This window comes from Pecten maximus, chromosome 6 (assembly GCF_902652985.1).
Source record: "Pecten maximus chromosome 6, xPecMax1.1, whole genome shotgun sequence".
NCBI classification, from domain to species: Eukaryota; Metazoa; Mollusca; class Bivalvia; order Pectinida; family Pectinidae; genus Pecten; species Pecten maximus.
In genome coordinates, this window is record NC_047020.1 from 40666732 (window position 1) to 40690177 (window position 23446).

Sequence of the window (23446 nt, forward strand, 5' to 3'; positions counted from 1 at the left end):
ATTACTTACTTAATAAATGATATATTTATAATTGTTCCTATCATGCCATGCCATGCCAACCACGAAACTAATTCGGAGTATGCACAATAGTGCGGTATGTTAATTTAGTTGATTTATTCTAACTTAAAGACAAAACAATTATGAATGATATAACAATATGAATATTGGTAAATAAGTATGTTACACTTACCTGTGCTTACAATACACAAAAATGAAAAAATGTATATACTATGTAATCCCAATCTGGGTGCCATTTCTAACTGTTCATAATTAACTTCCGGGTTTAGAAGTTTTCGACTCACAGTTCGTTCGCGACTGTTTGATTGGTTCAATCAGAAAACAATTACCTGGTATTCAATCATGGCCGGATTTCTGCGAATACATAAGAGCTACTAATGTATTAGGAGGCACTGTCAACGGTGTATAATATAAGATACAACATTCTGATTTGTATAACCGGTATGTGTATTTGGTGTCATCCATTACCGCCATGCTGGCTCAAGTCACTCGTTACAACAAAGCCCCATTCTTACAAACCCAGTGTACAATTACACCACAATTTAAACTACCCAGTATTAGTATTACGATCGACTTTTAAAACTATATCGAGTATAATTACCCCGAGAACAATAAGATCAATTTCAGCGCATACCTACCCAGTTAAATTACCAATCTCAAGTAGCAACCAAAGACTGTTTAGACGTATTCTATGTGAGAATGATTTTGAAGTTAAAGACACATTCTTTTTGCAAAACCTTTTAAATGAAGGTATTACAGGGTCAAAAATAAATTTGTAAAGCTGTATTTTATTCCTTAGATTTTTCATGTAGGAGACACTGCTTGTGAAATTTAGATCCTGAGGTTTTCCTAAAAGATGTTGCAGCGCCGACAGCCTAAACACTGACTGTCACAAAAATGCTTAAAAGTGAATCCATAGTTTCACCAAATATCTAAATGAAACAACCAAATTAAAAAATGGCCTAATAATGATCGTGTATAAGACCTAAACTCCCACCTGAATGATGTTTACCTTTGATTGGCATGTCGATATTCATGAAGGGAAAATAGGTATAACGTAATTGTATAATGCAGCAATTTCAGATGATGCCCGAAGAAGCAGTCATGGGGGTTAAATGGTAAAGTCAACAGACAAAAATTATTATGTAATGTTAATATGTGATTATGTTGTTTGATTAATGAAAAAAGTCAACGATACATGTTTAAGCGTAACGAATTCAGGTCCCGAAGAGATCCTTTTTCGTTAATAAAATGCAAAACAATGAATTTAGGAAAGAAGAAAAGATCCAACGATAAACATTTATATCAGAATGTTGATGGTCTGAGAACAACAGTAATTTCATCAGAGGAAACAGAAGAGAAAGGCCTTAGAATAACTGTCGATAATAAATCAAACTTTAGAAATCATCTACAAGCAACCATGAACAAAGCAACCCAATATACACACTTGGATAAAAAGAATCGTTCTGCTTACTATATAAGACTTTTGTTCGACCCCATTTTGAATATGGAGCATGCATATGGAAACCATACAAACAACAGGACACTGATCTGCTTGAAAACGTTCAACGGCGAGCTTCGAAATTACTACTGGGAATGAAAGAAATTTCGTATGAGGAATGATTACGTCGGTTTAAACTCCCGTTTTTACCTTTTCTTTGTAACCGGAGCGAGTTGATTGAAGTTTTCAAAATCTTGAAGGGTGGCTATGAATCAACAGCATCACACGGACTTTTTCCAATAAAGCGAAAGAGAAGGATACGGGGACATTCATTCAGCCTAAATAAATCAAGAAGTAGACTGGAAATGAGGAAATACTCTTTCATTCTTAGAATGGTGGACAGCTGGAATTCTTTATCAGAATATGTAGTTCAAGGCCAAGATCTTATAATTTTCGAAAACCGCCTGGACAAATTTTGGAGTAACGTCACAACATAAACACTAATATATCTTTGTTTGAATATCATATGGGCAACGATCTGAATATAGAAGCAATTATGCCTGCGTTCAAAATAAACTAAGTTATAAAAATAACAAACTTTGAAAGATATACAATAAAACCTCGTTATATCGCCACCTTCTGTTCTCCGCGATTTTGGCGATATAACGAGTTTGGCGATATATCGGGTTTGCCGCTCAAACCCAAGGTTCCTGTCCAAACACTATAAATTGTGTTTCCCTAACAACTGTAGACTTTGAAAATCAAAATTTATTCATATCAAAATATAGCATCGAATTTTACATATACATGTATATGCTTTGATAATAAATAAATATCAATTTCAATTATTTTCCCGAGAATGTCATCGTAATTTGCATCACATGATCTAGTAATCGTAACATGATTTTGACCGCTACCTCGTTTAAATGTGTGCATGTTCTACCGGGCGCCGAAAAAAGTTCAATTGTCGTCTGTTTTGCCTTCAACCGACAAACTGACAAAACGAAGAGATAAACATTTCTCAATGTCTGATTCAGCTGTAGAATGTTTGTGTTCTCGAAATTTGACAACGTTTCATCATTAACTCGCGCGAGTAATGTTCTAAATGTTTGTCTGGGGTTTCTACGATGGTCGATAGCGGCCGACAAAACACTCCTATAAGTAAAAAGTGACCTGTCATGACACTTTGTCAATTCATGCGGGCAGTTTACATTTTTACTTTCACAAAATAAACATCTGGGGGAGGAGAGGAGGTAGCTACAGTTAAGGTGGGCTGGGTGGGGGTATAGGATTATATTACGAGACTCCAGAGCTGAGAACAATGCCTTACGTGCGATAAGTGATAAAGGCAAATATACACATACGACATAGCCGCCAAATAGAGAAGATACGGAAAATTCCATATGAAAGAATTATAGTTATTTGAAAACAACGATATTATCATTAAAACATGATTAAAAAGATATCCCCCTGAATCTATTATTGGTGTATTACAGGTATTGTATATCAGTTATACTCGTATTATAAACTGTAACATTTCCGTATTAGTTTATCTATATTACTCATCACGTAATCGGTCTATTTTCCGGTGAAATCGCTCATGTAATGTTTTTAGCTCTCTGGACGGAGTCCAGGAGAGCTTACGCAGTCATTCTCATGTTTTTGCCGGAAGTAGAATTATTAAAATTTTGTGAATAGAGGATATCAGAAACAGTGGGACTGTCAGAATGGATTTCAAGACACATGATTGGGGTCGACACGAACTAGATTTGACAAGAAATTTGAGTTGTTAAATGTTTTCATTTTCGAGTAATCGTCAATTTACGGTGTCATTTTGGACATATTCGGTGTAACAGGGACATGCCGAACGTTATTCTGAGGAGTTATGAGGCAAAGTTCCTATATCAACCCACTGTAATGTGTATATAGTAATGTGCTGCAACACACGTATCCCTGTGCCGCAGCAAAAAAATGCTGCTATGCGTGTTACTTTATACACATTATGTCGTCTGCTACAGTGTACAGAGTGTCTCGCGAGGTATACGTATACGTCCCTGGCAAACACACTGATATGAAACATTAACTATGTGAACGGATTTTGACAAAATTTCGTCATGTTATGAAGAAATGTCCATAGCTTCTTCTCATAATATTTATTTATTTTTCCGTTGAGTATGTATGGAGCAATACAGAATTGTCTACACTGATAATTTCCGTGTGACGCCATTTCTCTATATGACGTTACTAAAATAACGTCAACATGGCGTTCAAAAAATTAGGTATTGTAAAAAAAATATATGATTTCTCTAGTCATATACATCGGAAAACAGTGAAAATATTATGAGATGAAACAGGAAACAATTCTCTATAAGAGTACAAAATTTCATTTAAAACGATCAATACACAAAGTCAGGAAAATTCATTGAAAAAGTTAAAAATACAAAGAATATATAGCAAAATTAAAAAAAAAAAAAAGACTAAAATTGGCACGTTACTGTATCAACGTCCAGAGAGCTACGAGGCCCTTGGCCTCTTGTTACATATGTCACTAGTGTGATATACATTGGAGTTTTTCATTGGCTGCGCCAGTCATAAATCGATTTTGACGTCATAATATGGACAATGTTGTGACGTCATGAATTGACAATCGAAACAAAAAGGTGGTCTGTTTGATATTGACCTCCGCATTTTGACTTTAAAACCCGTCTCTAAGTATTTGCTCTCCACTGCTCGCAAACTACAAAAAAAAAAAAAAAATTTAGACCCGTTTCAAAAAAATTCACAAGTAAGAAAAACTCATTTAAGACCCTATTGCAATTTATATCGATTTTAATATATTCGAATAAACAGTTGACGGATTTTACCTACACCATTTGTTTACATGTTATCCTTAGTTATCATAATAACTGTTGAATAGGTTAAATATAACGAATCGTAAATCAGCTTAAGAGTATATTATATGCTATAACTCCATGCAATTGAGGGTGTATGCCATACCATATCATTGTCATCCGTAATTATTGAGAAGCATTTCTGCAAGTTTGGTATATATACTTTAAATCGCCAATAACTGTAGACATCATACTCATTAAACGGCGAGTTCTTCTTATAAACAGTGATATTGGTTTAAGATATAGCTGTGCACGAGTTTATACCGTAAATACATTTTGTATGTCTATAAACAGTTAAATAGGTTTAAGATATAGTTATCCACGAGTCAATACCGTAAAAATCTAAGATATGCAAAGGTCAACAGAGTGCATGAGAACAACACACCTAGCGGTGCATTTTCCTCGTAATATAATCTTACAACTCCCAACCCCCATCCCCCCCTCCCCCTCCCCCCTCCGCCCCGCCCACCTTAACTGTCCCAGATGATTATTTGGTGAAAGAAAGTAAAATCTTTTTTAATTATGTTTTAATGATAATATCGTTGTCTTCAAATAACTATAATTCTTTCATACGGAATTTTCCATAACTTCTCTATATGGCGGCTATGTCGTATGTGTATATTTGCCTTTATCACTTATCGCACGTAAGGCATTGTTCTCAGCTCTGGAGTCTCGTAATATAATCCTATACCCCCACCCAGCCCACCTTAACTGTAACTACCTCCTCTCCTCTGTTTATTTTGTGAAAGTAAAAATGTAAACTGCCCGCATGAATTGACAAAGTGTCATGACAGTTCACTTTTTTTACAAAATGTGTAAACTGTCTCCTAGTGAATTGACAAAATGTCAGACAGAACACTTTTTACTTATAGGAGTGTTTTGTCGGCCGCTATCAGCCATCGTAGGTTTCCGGTTACTGTTAACGTTGTGTCATCACGTGGTACGATGTTCAATGTTTTATTCACTTTAAGCCTTACGGCTCATAAGCATACTAACAGATTACATCATACAATTTACAATCCTTAATATATAATACAAATTAACGAAAGATAGACAGCATTGATATGATTACTTTACATAATTCTATACAATCATGAGATCTATCAAAATATATCATATTTAAAATAAATATCAAAGTAAGGTTACAGATGTTTAACATTTCTGAGCGGCAATACCGAATGGATAAGTGAGTGGAGTATACAATAGTGTAGACGGCTATAATGTTGGTAAACTGATATGAGTGAAAACAATATAAGCTAACGCTGAGATCTAGCACGTGCTGTAAAACACAATTTCAAGTACTTCCCTAAATTACAAAGCTCTTTCCTGTTACGTACAGATGTGACGTTTACAAATGGGTTCGTCACTACCTCTAATAGATCCTGGTTAGTGACTAGTCTACAGATGCAAATATATACAAATATTACTACTATTTGGTAGCCTTTAACATTTAACGAGAACATATAACACATAAAATATAAGTTTTATATATACAGTGGTCTGTCTGACCGCTGACACTTAATCTTAATACTATAACTCGTCCCGTACCACTCACAACGGCTAGTTATAATTACTGGTCGCCGGTCTGTGTGTGACCGCTGACTATACGGCTACGGGGATTCAGTGACTAGCAATATGTGTAATCGAACATGATTATACGCTCTGACTGTTCCTATGTATTTTCATCGGCCACCCAACCCCTGGTGTTTGCTGCTGACCACCAACACTACTTATAGTATGGTCGCTGACATGCCCGCCGACTACCTTGTAGTTGCTGACTTGACCGTCGACTACCTGCTTGTAGTCGCCAACTAAATTGTAGTCGCTAACCTATCAGCCTCTGCCAAACACTCTGTGTTAAAACGATTAGTTGATGGATCAAGGAGAAGACCGTGGTCACATCTATCTTTCCATAACTAGCTACCTTTCTTAGGGTCTCTCCGCTTCTGTCTGTACAGTTTGGATGCCGAGATCAGAGTCTTAGTGTTCTGTCAGAGCCGGTTTTTATACCCTCCGATATAGACCATCTGAGTCATTCAAGTGTTTTACATGCAAGGGTAGGATTACATAATCAAGCGTGCGGGAGAATGCACGAGAATAGTTCAGGACCCGGATGAACACATGTAAACAATACACAACGATGCCTGATCGGTATGTGTTATCTATTTTCATTACACTACCCACGCCTTCGAGGTTGAAGCTTCCATGCTTCTTAATTATGTTAGAACGAAATCATAAGAACCAAAGGAAAACAATTATTTACAAAACAAATAAACTTTCTTTATTAATCCAGCAGTGTTGAAACACTAGTGTATGGACACTTCGTTTAAGTGAGGTCCGTCCAAATGTTGTGGGCATCTAGCCTATTCTCTATTTCCAGTGAAGGTATCCAAATAAAAGTAGGTTTCATCTACCGTGGTTTGTTTCACTTGCTTGCCTGCCTCATGATATCGACAAGTGGTCGTGACTGTCCGCTTAGTTTTGTTCATGGCGGGCTCCGTCTGGACTCCAACACTAACAAAACGTCGACTAACCGTACTCGTATGTCGCTTCGTGGGATGATCCAGAGTTACTGGTTTCGGGATGACATGTCGCAGATCTGTGGCACGTAGCCTTTTGCCTGGTTCACCACTTTGTTCTGCTATTCTCTTCTTATGAAATGGCAGTGTAGGTTTTGTTGATTTCCTGATCACCCGACCCATCAAAGAATCATCCGGGGGTACAGGATTTGTGGCCACTGCTGTAGCTGAGGTTGAAGGTCTGTTGTCAGATGGGACAACTGGCTCAGTAGTTTCTTTCTCCGACTCCTCGGACAGTAAGCTCCCAGGGTCCTGCTTTTGCCTAATCTTCTGTTTCCTTAGGCGAAGGATAGGAATCATCATCCGACCCATCGTCACTATCACTACTGGAGCTGCTTGAGCTGTCACTGGATCCTGCGGTCTGCTTATCCTCTGGTAGATTAGACACATGGACGGTCTCAGGTTGGCTGTTTTTGTCCATACCCTTCTCTTCGATATGTCTTTTCTCATGACGAGTAAGGTATACTTGCTTTGTAGTCGTGAAGTTACAATGCGTACAGGCAAATGCATTCTTTTCAGAGTGTTTCAGACCACACATCACAAGATGCTCCCTGAGCTCTTCTGTTCCAGCGGTTCTGAACTTGCACATAGGACATGCCTTCATTGGGGTCGTCTTTGTGTTTACCATTCTCTGAAAGTACCAAAAGCTTTGATTAGTGGTATATCTTCTTCATGTGATACAGGTATTTTATGATAAAACATCTCAAGACATAGACTAGTACAAAATATAGTCAGAGTGTTTGGCAGGTGCTTTCCTATGTCTGCGACCCTGTTTTGGGTTAGTTTCTATATTCTTAGAACTAATATTCTTAAGGTCTCTCCCAGACTCGTTTTCACTCTCTTTGAAAGTAGCACTCTCCTCACTTCTACTGTCATCAACTTGCTTGCTCTCGAAACAACTCTCGTCAACCTGAGTCTGTTGCTCTTTAACTTTTGCAAAATCCTCTGCATTCTCATTCCTGAGCATCTGAACTTTTTTTGGCTTCATGCGGTCTACATGAATTACTTGTAGCTTCCCTTTTCGCCCACAGCGTACGCGATATGTGACGTCAGTGAGTTTTGATATCACTCGGAATGGACCCTTCCAGCGACAGGCTAGCTTTGAACTTTGTCCTGTCTTGACGTTGGGAAAGAAAACGAATACATCATCACCAGCTTTGAATGGTTGCCAGGAGAGTTTCTGATCATGAAGCTTCTTCTGTCTAAGCATTCGTCCCTTTACACTTTCTCTGACTAACTGATGTGCGTCTTCCATCTTTTCCTGTAGCTCCCACGCCCATGTATTCTGTGGTAATGCTTTCAGATTTCGTGGCATTGAGTATTGTAGATCTAGTGGAGTAGAAGTTTCTCTTCCAAGCATCATGAAGTTTGGGGAATTGGAAGTGGTCTCATGTTCGGTTGACCGATATGCCATCATGACATATGGCAAGTGTCTGTCCCAGTCAGTGTGTCGCTCATTCACAAATGCCCTTAACATGGTAACCAGTGTCTTATTGAACCGCTCAACCATACCATCTGACTGCGGGTGGTAGGGAGTGGTACGGGTCTTTTGAATTTGCAGTATACGACACATTTCCCGAAACAATGCACTCTCAAACTGAGAGCCCTGATCTGAATGGATAATACTGGGGACTCCGAATCGACAGACGACTTCTTCTACCAGTATGCGTGCTACGGTCTCTGCGTTCATGTTTTGCATTGGAAAACTTTCTGTCCACTTTGTGTAGTAGTCGGAGATAACCAAGATGTGCCTGTTGCCATCATCGGTCTCCGGCAATTCGCACAGAATGTCCATAGCTATGCGCTCCATTGGGTATCCCGATTCAGTTATCTGCATAGGTGCTCTCTTGGTTTTTGTCATGTTCTTGCTCTTAGCACACATCGTGCAACCAGTGACATATCGTTTGATATCATCTTGTATCCCAGGCCAGTAATACTGTTGGCGGATCTTGGCAAGAGTCTTTCTTGTTCCCAGATGAGCAGCTGTCTTGTTATCATGGGCATGACCAAGGATTGTGCGACGTTCGTTTCTAGGAACTATGATATGAACTACTCCTTTTTGTGTTTTTCTCACCAATAGATCATCTTGAATGGACAGTATTTCAAACTGTGACCATAGGGATTTCACTGTTTTGTTTCTGCCACCTATGGACTTATACCCAGGTCTTTCCCCTTTCTTGACCCAGTCAATAACCAGACCTAAGTCATCATCTTCCTCTTGTTTTTCGCTCAGGGTTTTCTCACGTTTTTCTTTTTCATCAGATTTACAAGGGTCTATGCTCCTCACTATCTGAGCTGTAGATTCAGTTGCTCGATTGTCTGCCTTCAGTTCCCAGTCTGGGTCAAAGTTGCATTGACGACAAGGGATCCTGCTCAGTCCATCGGCATTCTGATGTTGCTTCCCTGGTCGATGAATGATGTGCATGTCATATGAGCTTAACACCTGAAGCCATCTTGCCATCTGGCCCTCTGGGTCTTTGAAATTCAGCAACCATCTGAGCGAACTGTGGTCTGTTCTGACAGTAAACTTTCTGCCATACAGATAATGCCGGAAGTATTTTGTGAAATTGACGACAGCCAGTAATTCTTTACGCGTTACGCAATACTTCCTCTCTGCCTTGGTCAATGTTCGTCCTGCAAATGCTATGGGTCTCTCTATGCCATCAATTTCCTGTGATAGTGCAGCCCCAATAGCTTCATGACTCGCATCGGTGTCGAGTATGAACTCTTTACTAAAATCAGGGTGGGCCAGAGTTTTTGCACTTGTCAATTCTCTTTTCAGAATCTCATACGCTTCCTGACACTGAGGTGTCCAATCAAATTTCCGTCCCTTTTCTGTCAGCTTGTGTAGGCATTTCGCAATCACAGAAAAGTTCCTGACAAACTTTCTGTAATAACTACAGAACCCCAGGAATGACCGCAGTTGTTTGATGTTGACTGGGACTGGCCACTCCGCAACTTTCTTCACCTTATCTGGGTCGGTGGAGATACCTTCCTCCGAGATCTTGTGGCCAAGGTAAATGACTTCTTTGGCAAACAGACAACATTTTCTCGCCTTTAGCTTTAATCCAGCTTCTTGTAAGCGTTTGAAAACTTGTTGCAGATTCTCAATCATGTCTTCAAATGTCTTCCCGGTCACGATTATATCGTCTAGGTAAATTAAACAGGTCTGCCACTGTAAACCTGCTAGTACCGTTTCCATCAGTCTCTCGAATGTCGCAGGAGCTGACGCTAGACCAAAAGGCATGACCGTGAACTCATAAAGACCTGTTCTTGTCGCGAATGCAGTCTTCTGGCGATCTTCAGGAGCCAAATCAACCTGCCAATAACCGGAGTTTAGGTCGAGTGTTGAGAACCACGAGCAACCTGACATTTGATCAAGAGCCTCGTCAATACGTGGAAGTGGATACGCATCCGGAATGCTAACAGCATTCAGCTGTCGATAATCCACGCAAAATCGTAAGCTCCCGTCCTTCTTTTTCACGAGGACGATCCCAGAACTCCATGGACTGGAGGATTTCTGTATGATCCCTCTGTCAAGCATATCCTTTACTTGTCTATCAATCTCGGGACCAAGATTGCCTGGCACTCTTCTTACTGGCTGTTTTATGGGTTTGGCACCCCCAGTGTTGATCTTATGTTGAATCAAGTCTGTTCTACCCAGATCGTCGTCGGTAACGGCAAACAGGTTCTGATGTTTTAGCAGCAATTCATACCCAGCGTTGTATTGATCTGTTGTAAGATTATTTTTGGAGTCATTCAACAATGTTTGGATATCTGCCCTAAGTCCAGCTACTTTGTTAGGTGTCGGTTCGTCGACGGTTCCCATTACACCATCAATAGTGCTGACCTGAGCAATCGTTGTCCCTGGGTAAAATTGTTGACTCTCGTTGCCCAGATTCATTAATCTTACAGGCACCGTAGTATCATACTGCACAAGTGCCCTAGCGACTAATGCTCTCTCTGTCTTAAGAAAAGTCGCTGGTTTCTCAACTAGAAGTAGTTTGCTGGCTGTTACACCTTCTGGTAAACATACCTTCCCTTGGACCACGACCTCACTGTTGGCAGGAATGGTTACCTTCTCTGTAAGTGAAAGTCGGTAGCAACCCATAGCACCCTCGTAGAATGTCGGTACCGTTACATCATCAAGTGTGAGAACACCTTTCTTGAAATCAAGAGACCCATTTCTCTCCTGCATTATGTCTAGACCCAGAATACCATCGGTATTAATCTTAGCAATAATTGCTTCCACATAAATGTCTTTTGTCTCATTAAGCCGGATGACAAAACTCCCTTTGCCCTTGACCTCAAGTTTCTCACCACTAGCTGTTAAAACATCTTGGTGAACTCTACTCAGGCGAGGTTTAGCCGATTCTATAATTTTATCAAACACTCGCTCTGATATGATGGTGACTGTTGCCCCTGTGTCAACCAATAGGTTTACTTTAGTTCCATGAACTTCGGCAGTTATATACATGCCTGCTTCCTGCACGGCTGTAGACAACCCAATGCCAGCTCTTGGTTTCTTTTGTCTCTGTCGACGATGGGTGTTCACCTGCTGGGCCCCTGGTTGTTTCTGACTTTTATTAGGGTCATTCTTTTTGTCAGGCTTGGGACAATTTCTACGAAAATGTCCCTCCTCACCACAGTTAAAGCAGTTCTTGTTCCTGACCACATTAGACCTACTTCTAGACTTCATCTTTCCAACGTCCTTTTCCAGAGACTCTAGCTTTTTCTGCATGTCCTGGAGAAGTTTTAACATCTCTGACCCCTCAGATGTTTCAGTATTAGTATTTCTAAGATATGATTGGCCTTCCTTTGATTTCTTCTCACAGCGGTTGTATGCCTCTAATTCAACCGATAGTTGTATGGCCTCAGTCAAATTCTTAGGCCTCGACTGTTTGATTCTTATGCGCATCTCAGAGTCTGCAAGTGCTTCAATGAATTGTTGCATAGCCAATGTCTCCCTAACATCATTTGGCACTGTGCGATATGCCAAGTTCACAAGCCGTCTTATCGCTTGTCCCAGTTCTGGTAAACTTTCCGATGCTTTTTGACGCCTCTCCATTAACTGAACCCTATAAAGCTCAGTCTGGTTTGGGGGAGCAAACCTCTCCTCCAAGGCTTTGACTAGCGACTCATAATCCTGCTGCTTAGGAATGTCAAGGTCACCCAGTATCCCTTGAGCTTGGCCCCGCAATGCTACTGCTAAGTGGAGACCTTTCTCATTATTAGTCCAACGGTTTATTCGAGAACAAGCATCAAAATGTGATTTGAAGTCAACCCATGGAGATGTGCCGTCATATGTTGCCGCTTTCACGGTAACCATTTTACTTTTATATTTTGTCGACATGTCCCTGACTTCATCATCTGTTTCTTCAGCATCCCTCCTGCTGGCAACTCTACTCATTCTTTTTTTTCTGGTGGTTACATTGTCATAGCGGACACGGTGCAGATGTCACTGGTTTAGTGCGAGGCAATAGATTGTGACTGCTAGCCTGCATCTGTTTCATTTGTTCTCCGAGCTCTTTAATCTCTTGTTCAAACTTTTGTATACTTTCGTCCCTTAATCCAAGACTATAGTCTGGAGAGAACTTCTCCGGTTTTAGACGAGTATCTTTTTCTTTGGTTCCAAACCCAGAGTCGACAACTGCGTGCTTCCGCATCGGTATATTGGGTTGTGTGATAGGGGTTGAGAAATCAAAATGAATATGACCGGTGTTGTTAAAGTCAAGACCATTATCTGATTCCCTGTCAGACTGGTCACTGGTATAGCCTTCTGCCATATTAAATCACAGAGAGAATATAAGTAACAAACAATTTTTTTATTATTATTATTATTACATCAACAACAGTTTATAAACTGTAGACTACTAAAATATCACAAACAAGTTGTCAAATAACCAGGATCCCGCCGCTGCCACCAAAATTTGTGACGTTTACAAATGGGTTCGTCACTACCTCTAATAGATCCTGGTTAGTGACTAGTCTACAGATGCAAATATATACAAATATTACTACTATTTGGTAGCCTTTAACATTTAACGAGAACATATAACACATAAAATATAAGTTTTATATATACAGTGGTCTGTCTGACCGCTGACACTTAATCTTAATACTATAACTCGTCCCGTACCACTCACAACGGCTAGTTATAATTACTGGTCGCCGGTCTGTGTGTGACCGCTGACTATACGGCTACGGGGATTCAGTGACTAGCAATATGTGTAATCGAACATGATTATACGCTCTGACTGTTCCTATGTATTTTCATCGGCCACCCAACCCCTGGTGTTTGCTGCTGATCACCAACACTACTTATAGTATGGTCGCTGACATGCCCGCCGACTACCTTGTAGTTGCTGACTTGACCGTCGACTACCTGCTTGTAGTCGCCAACTAAATTGTAGTCGCTAACCTATCAGCCTCTGCCAAACACTCTGTGTTAAAACGATTAGTTGATGGATCAAGGAGAAGACCGTGGTCACATCTATCTTTCCATAACTAGCTACCTTTCTTAGGGTCTCTCCGCTTCTGTCTGTACAGTTTGGATGCCGAGATCAGAGTCTTAGTGTTCTGTCAGAGCCGGTTTTTATACCCTCCGATATAGACCATCTGAGTCATTCAAGTGTTTTACATGCAAGGGTAGGATTACATAATCAAGCGTGCGGGAGAATGCACGAGAATAGTTCAGGACCCGGATGAACACATGTAAACAATACACAACGATGCCTGATCGGTATGTGTTATCTATTTTCATTACACTACCCACGCCTTCGAGGTTGAAGCTTCCATGCTTCTTAATTATGTTAGAACGAAATCATAAGAACCAAAGGAAAACAATTATTTACAAAACAAATAAACTTTCTTTATTAATCCAGCAGTGTTGAAACACTAGTGTATGGACACTTCGTTTAAGTGAGGTCCGTCCAAATGTTGTGGGCATCTAGCCTATTCTCTATTTCCAGTGAAGGTATCCAAATAAAAGTAGGTTTCATCTACCGTGGTTTGTTTCACTTGCTTGCCTGCCTCATGATATCGACAAGTGGTCGTGACTGTCCGCTTAGTTTTGTTCATGGCGGGCTCCGTCTGGACTCCAACACTAACAAAACGTCGACTAACCGTACTCGTATGTCGCTTCGTGGGATGATCCAGAGTTACTGGTTTCGGGATGACATGTCGCAGATCTGTGGCACGTAGCCTTTTGCCTGGTTCACCACTTTGTTCTGCTATTCTCTTCTTATGAAATGGCAGTGTAGGTTTTGTTGATTTCCTGATCACCCGACCCATCAAAGAATCATCCGGGGGTACAGGATTTGTGGCCACTGCTGTAGCTGAGGTTGAAGGTCTGTTGTCAGATGGGACAACTGGCTCAGTAGTTTCTTTCTCCGACTCCTCGGACAGTAAGCTCCCAGGGTCCTGCTTTTGCCAATCTTCTGTTTCCTTAGGCGAAGGATAGGAATCATCATCCGACCCATCGTCACTATCACTACTGGAGCTGCTTGAGCTGTCACTGGATCCTGCGGTCTGCTTATCCTCTGGTAGATTAGACACATGGACGGTCTCAGGTTGGCTGTTTTTGTCCATACCCTTCTCTTCGATATGTCTTTTCTCATGACGAGTAAGGTATACTTGCTTTGTAGTCGTGAAGTTACAATGCGTACAGGCAAATGCATTCTTTTCAGAGTGTTTCAGACCACACATCACAAGATGCTCCCTGAGCTCTTCTGTTCCAGCGGTTCTGAACTTGCACATAGGACATGCCTTCATTGGGGTCGTCTTTGTGTTTACCATTCTCTGAAAGTACCAAAAGCTTTGATTAGTGGTATATCTTCTTCATGTGATACAGGTATTTTATGATAAAACATCTCAAGACATAGACTAGTACAAAATATAGTCAGAGTGTTTGGCAGGTGCTTTCCTATGTCTGCGACCCTGTTTTGGGTTAGTTTCTATATTCTTAGAACTAATATTCTTAAGGTCTCTCCCAGACTCGTTTTCACTCTCTTTGAAAGTAGCACTCTCCTCACACCAATCACTTCTACTGTCATCAACTTGCTTGCTCTCGAAACAACTCTCGTCAACCTGAGTCTGTTGCTCTTTAACTTTTGCAAAATCCTCTGCATTCTCATTCCTGAGCATCTGAACTTTTTTTGGCTTCATGCGGTCTACATGAATTACTTGTAGCTTCCCTTTTCGCCCACAGCGTACGCGATATGTGACGTCAGTGAGTTTTGATATCACTCGGAATGGACCCTTCCAGCGACAGGCTAGCTTTGAACTTTGTCCTGTCTTGACGTTGGGAAAGAAAACGAATACATCATCACCAGCTTTGAGTGGTTGCCAGGAGAGTTTCTGATCATGAAGCTTCTTCTGTCTAAGCATTCGTCCCTTTACACTTTCTCTGACTAACTGATGTGCGTCTTCCATCTTTTCCTGTAGCTCCCACGCCCATGTATTCTGTGGTAATGCTTTCAGATTTCGTGGCATTGAGTATTGTAGATCTAGTGGAGTAGAAGTTTCTCTTCCAAGCATCATGAAGTTTGGGGAATTGGAAGTGGTCTCATGTTCGGTTGACCGATATGCCATCATGACATATGGCAAGTGTCTGTCCCAGTCAGTGTGTCGCTCATTCACAAATGCCCTTAACATGGTAACCAGTGTCTTATTGAACCGCTCAACCATACCATCTGACTGCGGGTGGTAGGGAGTGGTACGGGTCTTTTGAATTTGCAGTATACGACACATTTCCCGAAACAATGCACTCTCAAACTGAGAGCCCTGATCTGAATGGATAATACTGGGGACTCCGAATCGACAGACGACTTCTTCTACCAGTATGCGTGCTACGGTCTCTGCGTTCATGTTTTGCATTGGAAAACTTTCTGTCCACTTTGTGTAGTAGTCGGAGATAACCAAGATGTGCCTGTTGCCATCATCGGTCTCCGGCAATTCGCACAGAATGTCCATAGCTATGCGCTCCATTGGGTATCCCGATTCAGTTATCTGCATAGGTGCTCTCTTGGTTTTTGTCATGTTCTTGCTCTTAGCACACATCGTGCAACCAGTGACATATCGTTTGATATCATCTTGTATCCCAGGCCAGTAATACTGTTGGCGGATCTTGGCAAGAGTCTTTCTTGTTCCCAGATGAGCAGCTGTCTTGTTATCATGGGCATGACCAAGGATTGTGCGACGTTCGTTTCTAGGAACTATGATATGAACTACTCCTTTTTGTGTTTTTCTCACCAATAGATCATCTTGAATGGACAGTATTTCAAACTGTGACCATAGGGATTTCACTGTTTTGTTTCTGCCACCTATGGACTTATACCCAGGTCTTTCCCCTTTCTTGACCCAGTCAATAACCAGACCTAAGTCATCATCTTCCTCTTGTTTTTCGCTCAGGGTTTTCTCACGTTTTTCTTTTTCATCAGATTTACAAGGGTCTATGCTCCTCACTATCTGAGCTGTAGATTCAGTTGCTCGATTGTCTGCCTTCAGTTCCCAGTCTGGGTCAAAGTTGCATTGACGACAAGGGATCCTGCTCAGTCCATCGGCATTCTGATGTTGCTTCCCTGGTCGATGAATGATGTGCATGTCATATGAGCTTAACACCTGAAGCCATCTTGCCATCTGGCCCTCTGGGTCTTTGAAATTCAGCAACCATCTGAGCGAACTGTGGTCTGTTCTGACAGTAAACTTTCTGCCATACAGATAATGCCGGAAGTATTTTGTGAAATTGACGACAGCCAGTAATTCTTTACGCGTTACGCAATACTTCCTCTCTGCCTTGGTCAATGTTCGTCCTGCAAATGCTATGGGTCTCTCTATGCCATCAATTTCCTGTGATAGTGCAGCCCCAATAGCTTCATGACTCGCATCGGTGTCGAGTATGAACTCTTTACTAAAATCAGGGTGGGCCAGAGTTTTTGCACTTGTCAATTCTCTTTTCAGAATCTCATACGCTTCCTGACACTGAGGTGTCCAATCAAATTTCCGTCCCTTTTCTGTCAGCTTGTGTAGGCATTTCGCAATCACAGAAAAGTTCCTGACAAACTTTCTGTAATAACTACAGAACCCCAGGAATGACCGCAGTTGTTTGATGTTGACTGGGACTGGCCACTCCGCAACTTTCTTCACCTTATCTGGGTCGGTGGAGATACCTTCCTCCGAGATCTTGTGGCCAAGGTAAATGACTTCTTTGGCAAACAGACAACATTTTCTCGCCTTTAGCTTTAATCCAGCTTCTTGTAAGCGTTTGAAAACTTGTTGCAGATTCTCAATCATGTCTTCAAATGTCTTCCCGGTCACGATTATATCGTCTAGGTAAATTAAACAGGTCTGCCACTGTAAACCTGCTAGTACCGCTTCCATCAGTCTCTCGAATGTCGCAGGAGCTGACGCTAGACCAAAAGGCATGACCGTGAACTCATAAAGACCTGTTCTTGTCGCGAATGCAGTCTTCTGGCGATCTTCAGGAGCCAAATCAACCTGCCAATAACCGGAGTTTAGGTCGAGTGTTGAGAACCACGAGCAACCTGACATTTGATCAAGAGCCTCGTCAATACGTGGAAGTGGATACGCATCCGGAATGCTAACAGCATTCAGCTGTCGATAATCCACGCAAAATCGTAAGCTCCCGTCCTTCTTTTTCACGAGGACGATCCCAGAACTCCATGGACTGGAGGATTTCTGTATGATCCCTCTGTCAAGCATATCCTTTACTTGTCTATCAATCTCGGGACCAAGATTGCCTGGCACTCTTCTTACTGGCTGTTTTATGGGTTTGGCACCCCCAGTGTTGATCTTATGTTGAATCAAGTCTGTTCTACCCAGATCGTCGTCGGTAACGGCAAACAGGTTCTGATGTTTTAGCAGCAATTCATACCCAGCGTTGTATTGATCTGTTGTAAGATTATTTTTGGAGTCATTCAACAATGTTTGGATATCTGCCCTAAGTCCAGCTACTTTGTTAGGTGTCGGTTCGTCGACGGTTCCCATTACACCATCAATAGTGCTGACCTGAGCAATCGTTGTCCCTGGGTAAAATTGTTGACTCTCGTTGCCCAGATTCATTAATCTTACAGGCACCGTAGTATCATACTGCACAAGTGCCCTAGCGACTAATGCTCTCTCTGTCTTAAGAAAAGTCGCTGGTTTCTCAACTAGAAGTAGTTTGCTGGCTGTTACACCTTCTGGTAAACATACCTTCCCTTGGACCACGACCTCACTGTTGGCAGGAATGGTTACCGTCTCTGTAAGTGAAAGTCGGTAGCAACCCATAGCACCCTCGTAGAATGTCGGTACCGTTACATCATCAAGTGTGAGAACACCTTTCTTGAAATCAAGAGACCCATTTCTCTCCTGCATTATGTCTAGACCCAGAATACCATCGGTATTAATCTTAGCAATAATTGCTTCCACATAAATGTCTTTTGTCTCATTAAGCCGGATGACAAAACTCCCTTTGCCCTTGACCTCAAGTTTCTCACCACTAGCTGTTAAAACATCTTGGTGAACTCTACTCAGGCGAGGTTTAGCCGATTCTATAATTTTATCAAACACTCGCTCTGATATGATGGTGACTGTTGCCCCTGTGTCAACCAATAGGTTTACTTTAGTTCCATGAACTTCGGCAGTTATATACATGCCTGCTTCCTGCACGGCTGTAGACAACCCAATGCCAGCTCTTGGTTTCTTTTGTCTCTGTCGACGATGGGTGTTCACCTGCTGGGCCCCTGGTTGTTTCTGACTTTTATTAGGGTCATTCTTTTTGTCAGGCTTGGGACAATTTCTACGAAAATGTCCCTCCTCACCACAGTTAAAGCAGTTCTTGTTCCTGACCACATTAGACCTACTTCTAGACTTCATCTTTCCAACGTCCTTTTCCAGAGACTCTAGCTTTTTCTGCATGTCCTGGAGAAGTTTTAACATCTCTGACCCCTCAGATGTTTCAGTATTAGTATTTCTAAGATATGATTGGCCTTCCTTTGATTTCTTCTCACAGCGGTTGTATGCCTCTAATTCAACCGATAGTTGTATGGCCTCAGTCAAATTCTTAGGCCTCGACTGTTTGATTCTTATGCGCATCTCAGAGTCTGCAAGTGCTTCAATGAATTGTTGCATAGCCAATGTCTCCCTAACATCATTTGGCACTGTGCGATATGCCAAGTTCACAAGCCGTCTAATCGCTTGTCCCAGTTCTGGTAAACTTTCCGATGCTTTTTGACGCCTCTCCATTAACTGAACCCTATAAAGCTCAGTCTGGTTTGGGGGAGCAAACCTCTCCTCCAAGGCTTTGACTAGCGACTCATAATCCTGCTGCTTAGGAATGTCAAGGTCACCCAGTATCCCTTGAGCTTGGCCCCGCAATGCTACTGCTAAGTGGAGACCTTTCTCATTATTAGTCCAACGGTTTATTCGAGAACAAGCATCAAAATGTGATTTGAAGTCAACCCATGGAGATGTGCCGTCATATGTTGCCGCTTTCACGGTAACCATTTTACTTTTATATTTTGTCGACATGTCCCTGACTTCATCATCTGTTTCTTCAGCATCCCTCCTGCTGGCAACTCTACTCATTCTTTTTTTTCTGGTGGTTACATTGTCATATTTGTGACCATCTAGTCTGTGATCATTATCCACACCCAGCGGACACGGTACAGATGTCACTGGTTTAGTGCGAGGCAATAGATTGTGACTGCTAGCCTGCATCTGTTTCATTTGTTCTCCGAGCTCTTTAATCTCTTGTTCAAACTTTTGTATACTTTCGTCCCTTAATCCAAGACTATAGTCTGGAGAGAACTTCTCCGGTTTTAGACGAGTATCTTTTTCTTTGGTTCCAAACCCAGAGTCGACAACTGCGTGCTTCCGCATCGGTATATTGGGTTGTGTGATAGGGGTTGAGAAATCAAAATGAATATGACCGGTGTTGTTAAAGTCAAGACCATTATCTGATTCCCTGTCAGACTGGTCACTGGTATAGCCTTCTGCCATATTAAATCACAGAGAGAATATAAGTAACAAACAATTTTTTTATTATTATTATTATTACATCAACAACAGTTTATAAACTGTAGACTACTAAAATGTCACAAACAAGTTGTCAAATAACCAGGATCCCGCCGCTGCCACCAAAATTTGTGACGTTTACAAATGGGTTCGTCACTACCTCTAATAGATCCTGGTTAGTGACTAGTCTACAGATGCAAATATATACAAATATTACTACTATTTGGTAGCCTTTAACATTTAACGAGAACATATAACACATAAAATATAAGTTTTATATATACAGTGGTCTGTCTGACCGCTGACACTTAATCTTAATACTATAACTCGTCCCGTACCACTCACAACGGCTAGTTATAATTACTGGTCGCCGGTCTGTGTGTGACCGCTGACTATACGGCTACGGGGATTCAGTGACTAGCAATATGTGTAATCGAACATGATTATACGCTCTGACTGTTCCTATGTATTTTCATCGGCCACCCAACCCCTGGTGTTTGCTGCTGACCACCAACACTACTTATAGTATGGTCGCTGACATGCCCGCCGACTACCTTGTAGTTGCTGACTTGACCGTCGACTACCTGCTTGTAGTCGCCAACTAAATTGTAGTCGCTAACCTATCAGCCTCTGCCAAACACTCTGTGTTAAAACGATTAGTTGATGGATCAAGGAGAAGACCGTGGTCACATCTATCTTACCATAACTAGCTACCTTTCTTAGGGTCTCTCCGCTTCTGTCTGTGCAGTTTGGATGCCGAGATCAGAGTCTTAGTGTTCTGTCAGAGCCGGTTTTTATACCCTCCGATATAGACCATCTGAGTCATTCAAGTGTTTTACATGCAAGGGTAGGATTACATAATCAAGCGTGCGGGAGAATGCACGAGAATAGTTCAGGACCCGGATGAACACATGTAAACAATACACAACGATGCCTGATCGGTATGTGTTATCTATTTTCATTACACAGACAACAGCTGGATAAGTGTATATGATGATGGGCGATTCCAGTAATACATTTCAATGAACTTCTTTCGATTATCTTTATAGAATGGACATATTAAAACAAAATGAAACTCAACCTCTACCTGGTTTTGGTCACAATAACGACAGATTCTATTCGCCCTTGGAATATTGCGATACCTAGCTTCTTCTACATAGAGCTGGGCAGATGACAGTTCTATTCTCTGAGCACGGAACTATCTTCAAATCCAAGAATGAAAACATGGTATCACACGACAGTATGTACACAATTATTGTATCACTGACCAGGAACTGCAGCTTTTGAAGTTTTTTTCTTGATTTTGTCTTCGTTTTATGGATAATAGATAATTATTAATTTTTTAAGTTATTTTTCATTCATGCTTTGACTGCTTTTAGTATTTGCTTTTTTCAGTATACGAGACATACATTCTAGTGAAACCATTAGCGATCACAAAAGAGCATAATCCTTTAACGCCGACTATTGACTACCAAAGTCTTACCAGGTGTTGAACTTCATCTGAAATAGTGTTGTAAATATGTTTTTGTGTCCTGAAGGGTTCATGAAATTGTATTAAAGCGAAAACGTTAACTTTGAAGAGAGAGGGAGTGAATTTTAAAATGATACAGTAACCGACGATATAATGAAGGTGGGCGTGGGCGTGGGCGTGGGAGTAGGCAATAGCGTGGGCGTGGGAGTATGCGTGAGCGTGGGCGTGGGAGTTATAAATACACGAGAACTTTATACACTGTGTTAAGTAGATACAAAGTTATTGTCATAATTGATAAACGATACGAAACCCTACATTGCTCCAAATGTTATTTACACAAAACTGATTCTGTTTTTCCATATTTCTCAATGCAAAAACGATGAGTATTCATTTGGCCGAAATAAAGAAAATGCAATCGGTTTTATTTTTTGTTTTGTCATAAGACAATTTTATTAGGTAAACAGCTACAGAAGATATCAAACACCATAAATAGAGAATATGTTTTATAAGAAACAATTTAACAGATGAAATGCTTGGAGACGCACGAAAAACACAGATATTTAAATAATAAAAATGGCATAGAAAATATAAAGTAAAATACGTGTTATCTAATAAAGCTTACTATGTACTGCCAATTTTCCAATAAGTAAAAAATATGAAGCATGCACTCATTCACAATTACAACATTCAATTTCTTTTAAGTAAATATACATGGGTAGCGTCATCATTTTATGTTGAGTAACCAGGTCGTCATCAATTTTGATGCACATTGCAAGGAGCAATGTAGATGGCGCGATGAAAATCTTTCATAAAAACTAAAAAAATAATGAAACATTGGTCTGTTCCGCGAACAATGATATATCAATCCTCGTGTGAGTTTGGCAGGGCAGCACTCGACAAGCCTCAATCTCACCATCAGGTTGCGACAAGCTACAAGCTGCAGGTGATCTTTCCACGATCTCAATATTGTATGAGGTCGCGGCAATAATGCGATATGTCTGAGTCACATAAGCTTTCCTTCTTCTCCCGAATCTTGCATTTTAAGCATATTTGTCAAAATTAACAATTAAGCAGCTTACCAAATATTAAACGTCAAAAGCAAGCCCCAAGGATAGACATGAAACGTACATACTTCTATTCCACAGTACCAGAGTAGTGAGTTACAAGCTTCAAAAGAAACTGATCAAAAAATGTAGGAGTACACCACCGGACGAACAGACGGACGGACGGACAAGTACATAATAGTATTCTTCCTCGTCAAACTTCACGATGATGACTAAGTGCATATTACGGTTTTACCTAGCCGATAAAGATAATATCTCTCTTAAATATATACCCAATTCCTTCATTAAATGGGATTTTAGTCAAACTAAATGCAACAAGGTTCTATCTCACAAGAAGGTATCTTGTTGTTTTAAACTTACTTCAAAGTAGTTTTGCATCAATGTTCTAACTCGCGAATGACCTTGATTGACAGATTTAGCTATGAGATATGTTTTAATTTTTCGGCATAGCCGTATAATTTTCTTTTTGCCCCGGATATGACGCGAAAGGTGGCGTTACTGGTCAAGATGAAGTATATGATTGGTCAATGTGCAGTTAAAGACGAAACGAAAGTGGATGTATCTATTAAAATTACACGTCAATAAAAATTTATTCCTGATTCAAATGCAGTCTTATTATCACCAAAAATGATTCAAACTGATATAATTTTGTTATCCATGCTGAAACGCATTAATTAATAAGTTCATTAATTTATTTCACCTGCAGTTTTACAGATTATAACCAACAGCATTAAAACTATGCTGTTCATCTTTTTTAAAGATATTTCTTGTTTATCTTGATATTGACCTAGCACATGGATCTAAAGAATAATTAATAGATATTTGAAACATTTTTTTTTTCACATTATGATTCAAAACTTTCGAATGGCGTTTTCTGAAAACTATCAAAATTCGAGAAAGTACCGTGTTGCTCTAATAGGGTAATACATATATGGCTTAAGGGAAAAATTGCATCAATGAACTGA

General features: G+C 40.6%; 1 protein-coding gene across 6 annotated transcripts in view; it reads right to left on the reverse strand.

The window, feature by feature from the left end:
- Positions 1-21161, reverse strand: part of LOC117329785 (uromodulin-like) — a 32825-nt gene extending 11664 nt beyond the window's left edge. Inside the window, exons 1-3 of one of the 6 annotated variants that reach the window (XR_004533262.1) lie at positions 20661-21161; positions 13445-14729; positions 7204-7560 (exon numbers count right to left, since the gene is read on the reverse strand). Coding sequence is in view for 1 of the 6 variants with exons in the window: in XM_033887918.1 (XP_033743809.1) it covers positions 13884-14726 (843 nt within the window). In the remaining 5 variants the exon portion in view is untranslated. Of the gene's footprint in view, positions 1-6274; positions 6600-7203; positions 7561-13254; positions 14730-20660 lie in introns of those variants that run through there. The other 5 variants (XM_033887918.1, XM_033887920.1, XM_033887922.1 and 2 more) reach the window with 5 other exon arrangements.
- Positions 21162-23446: the final 2285 nt, after the last annotated feature.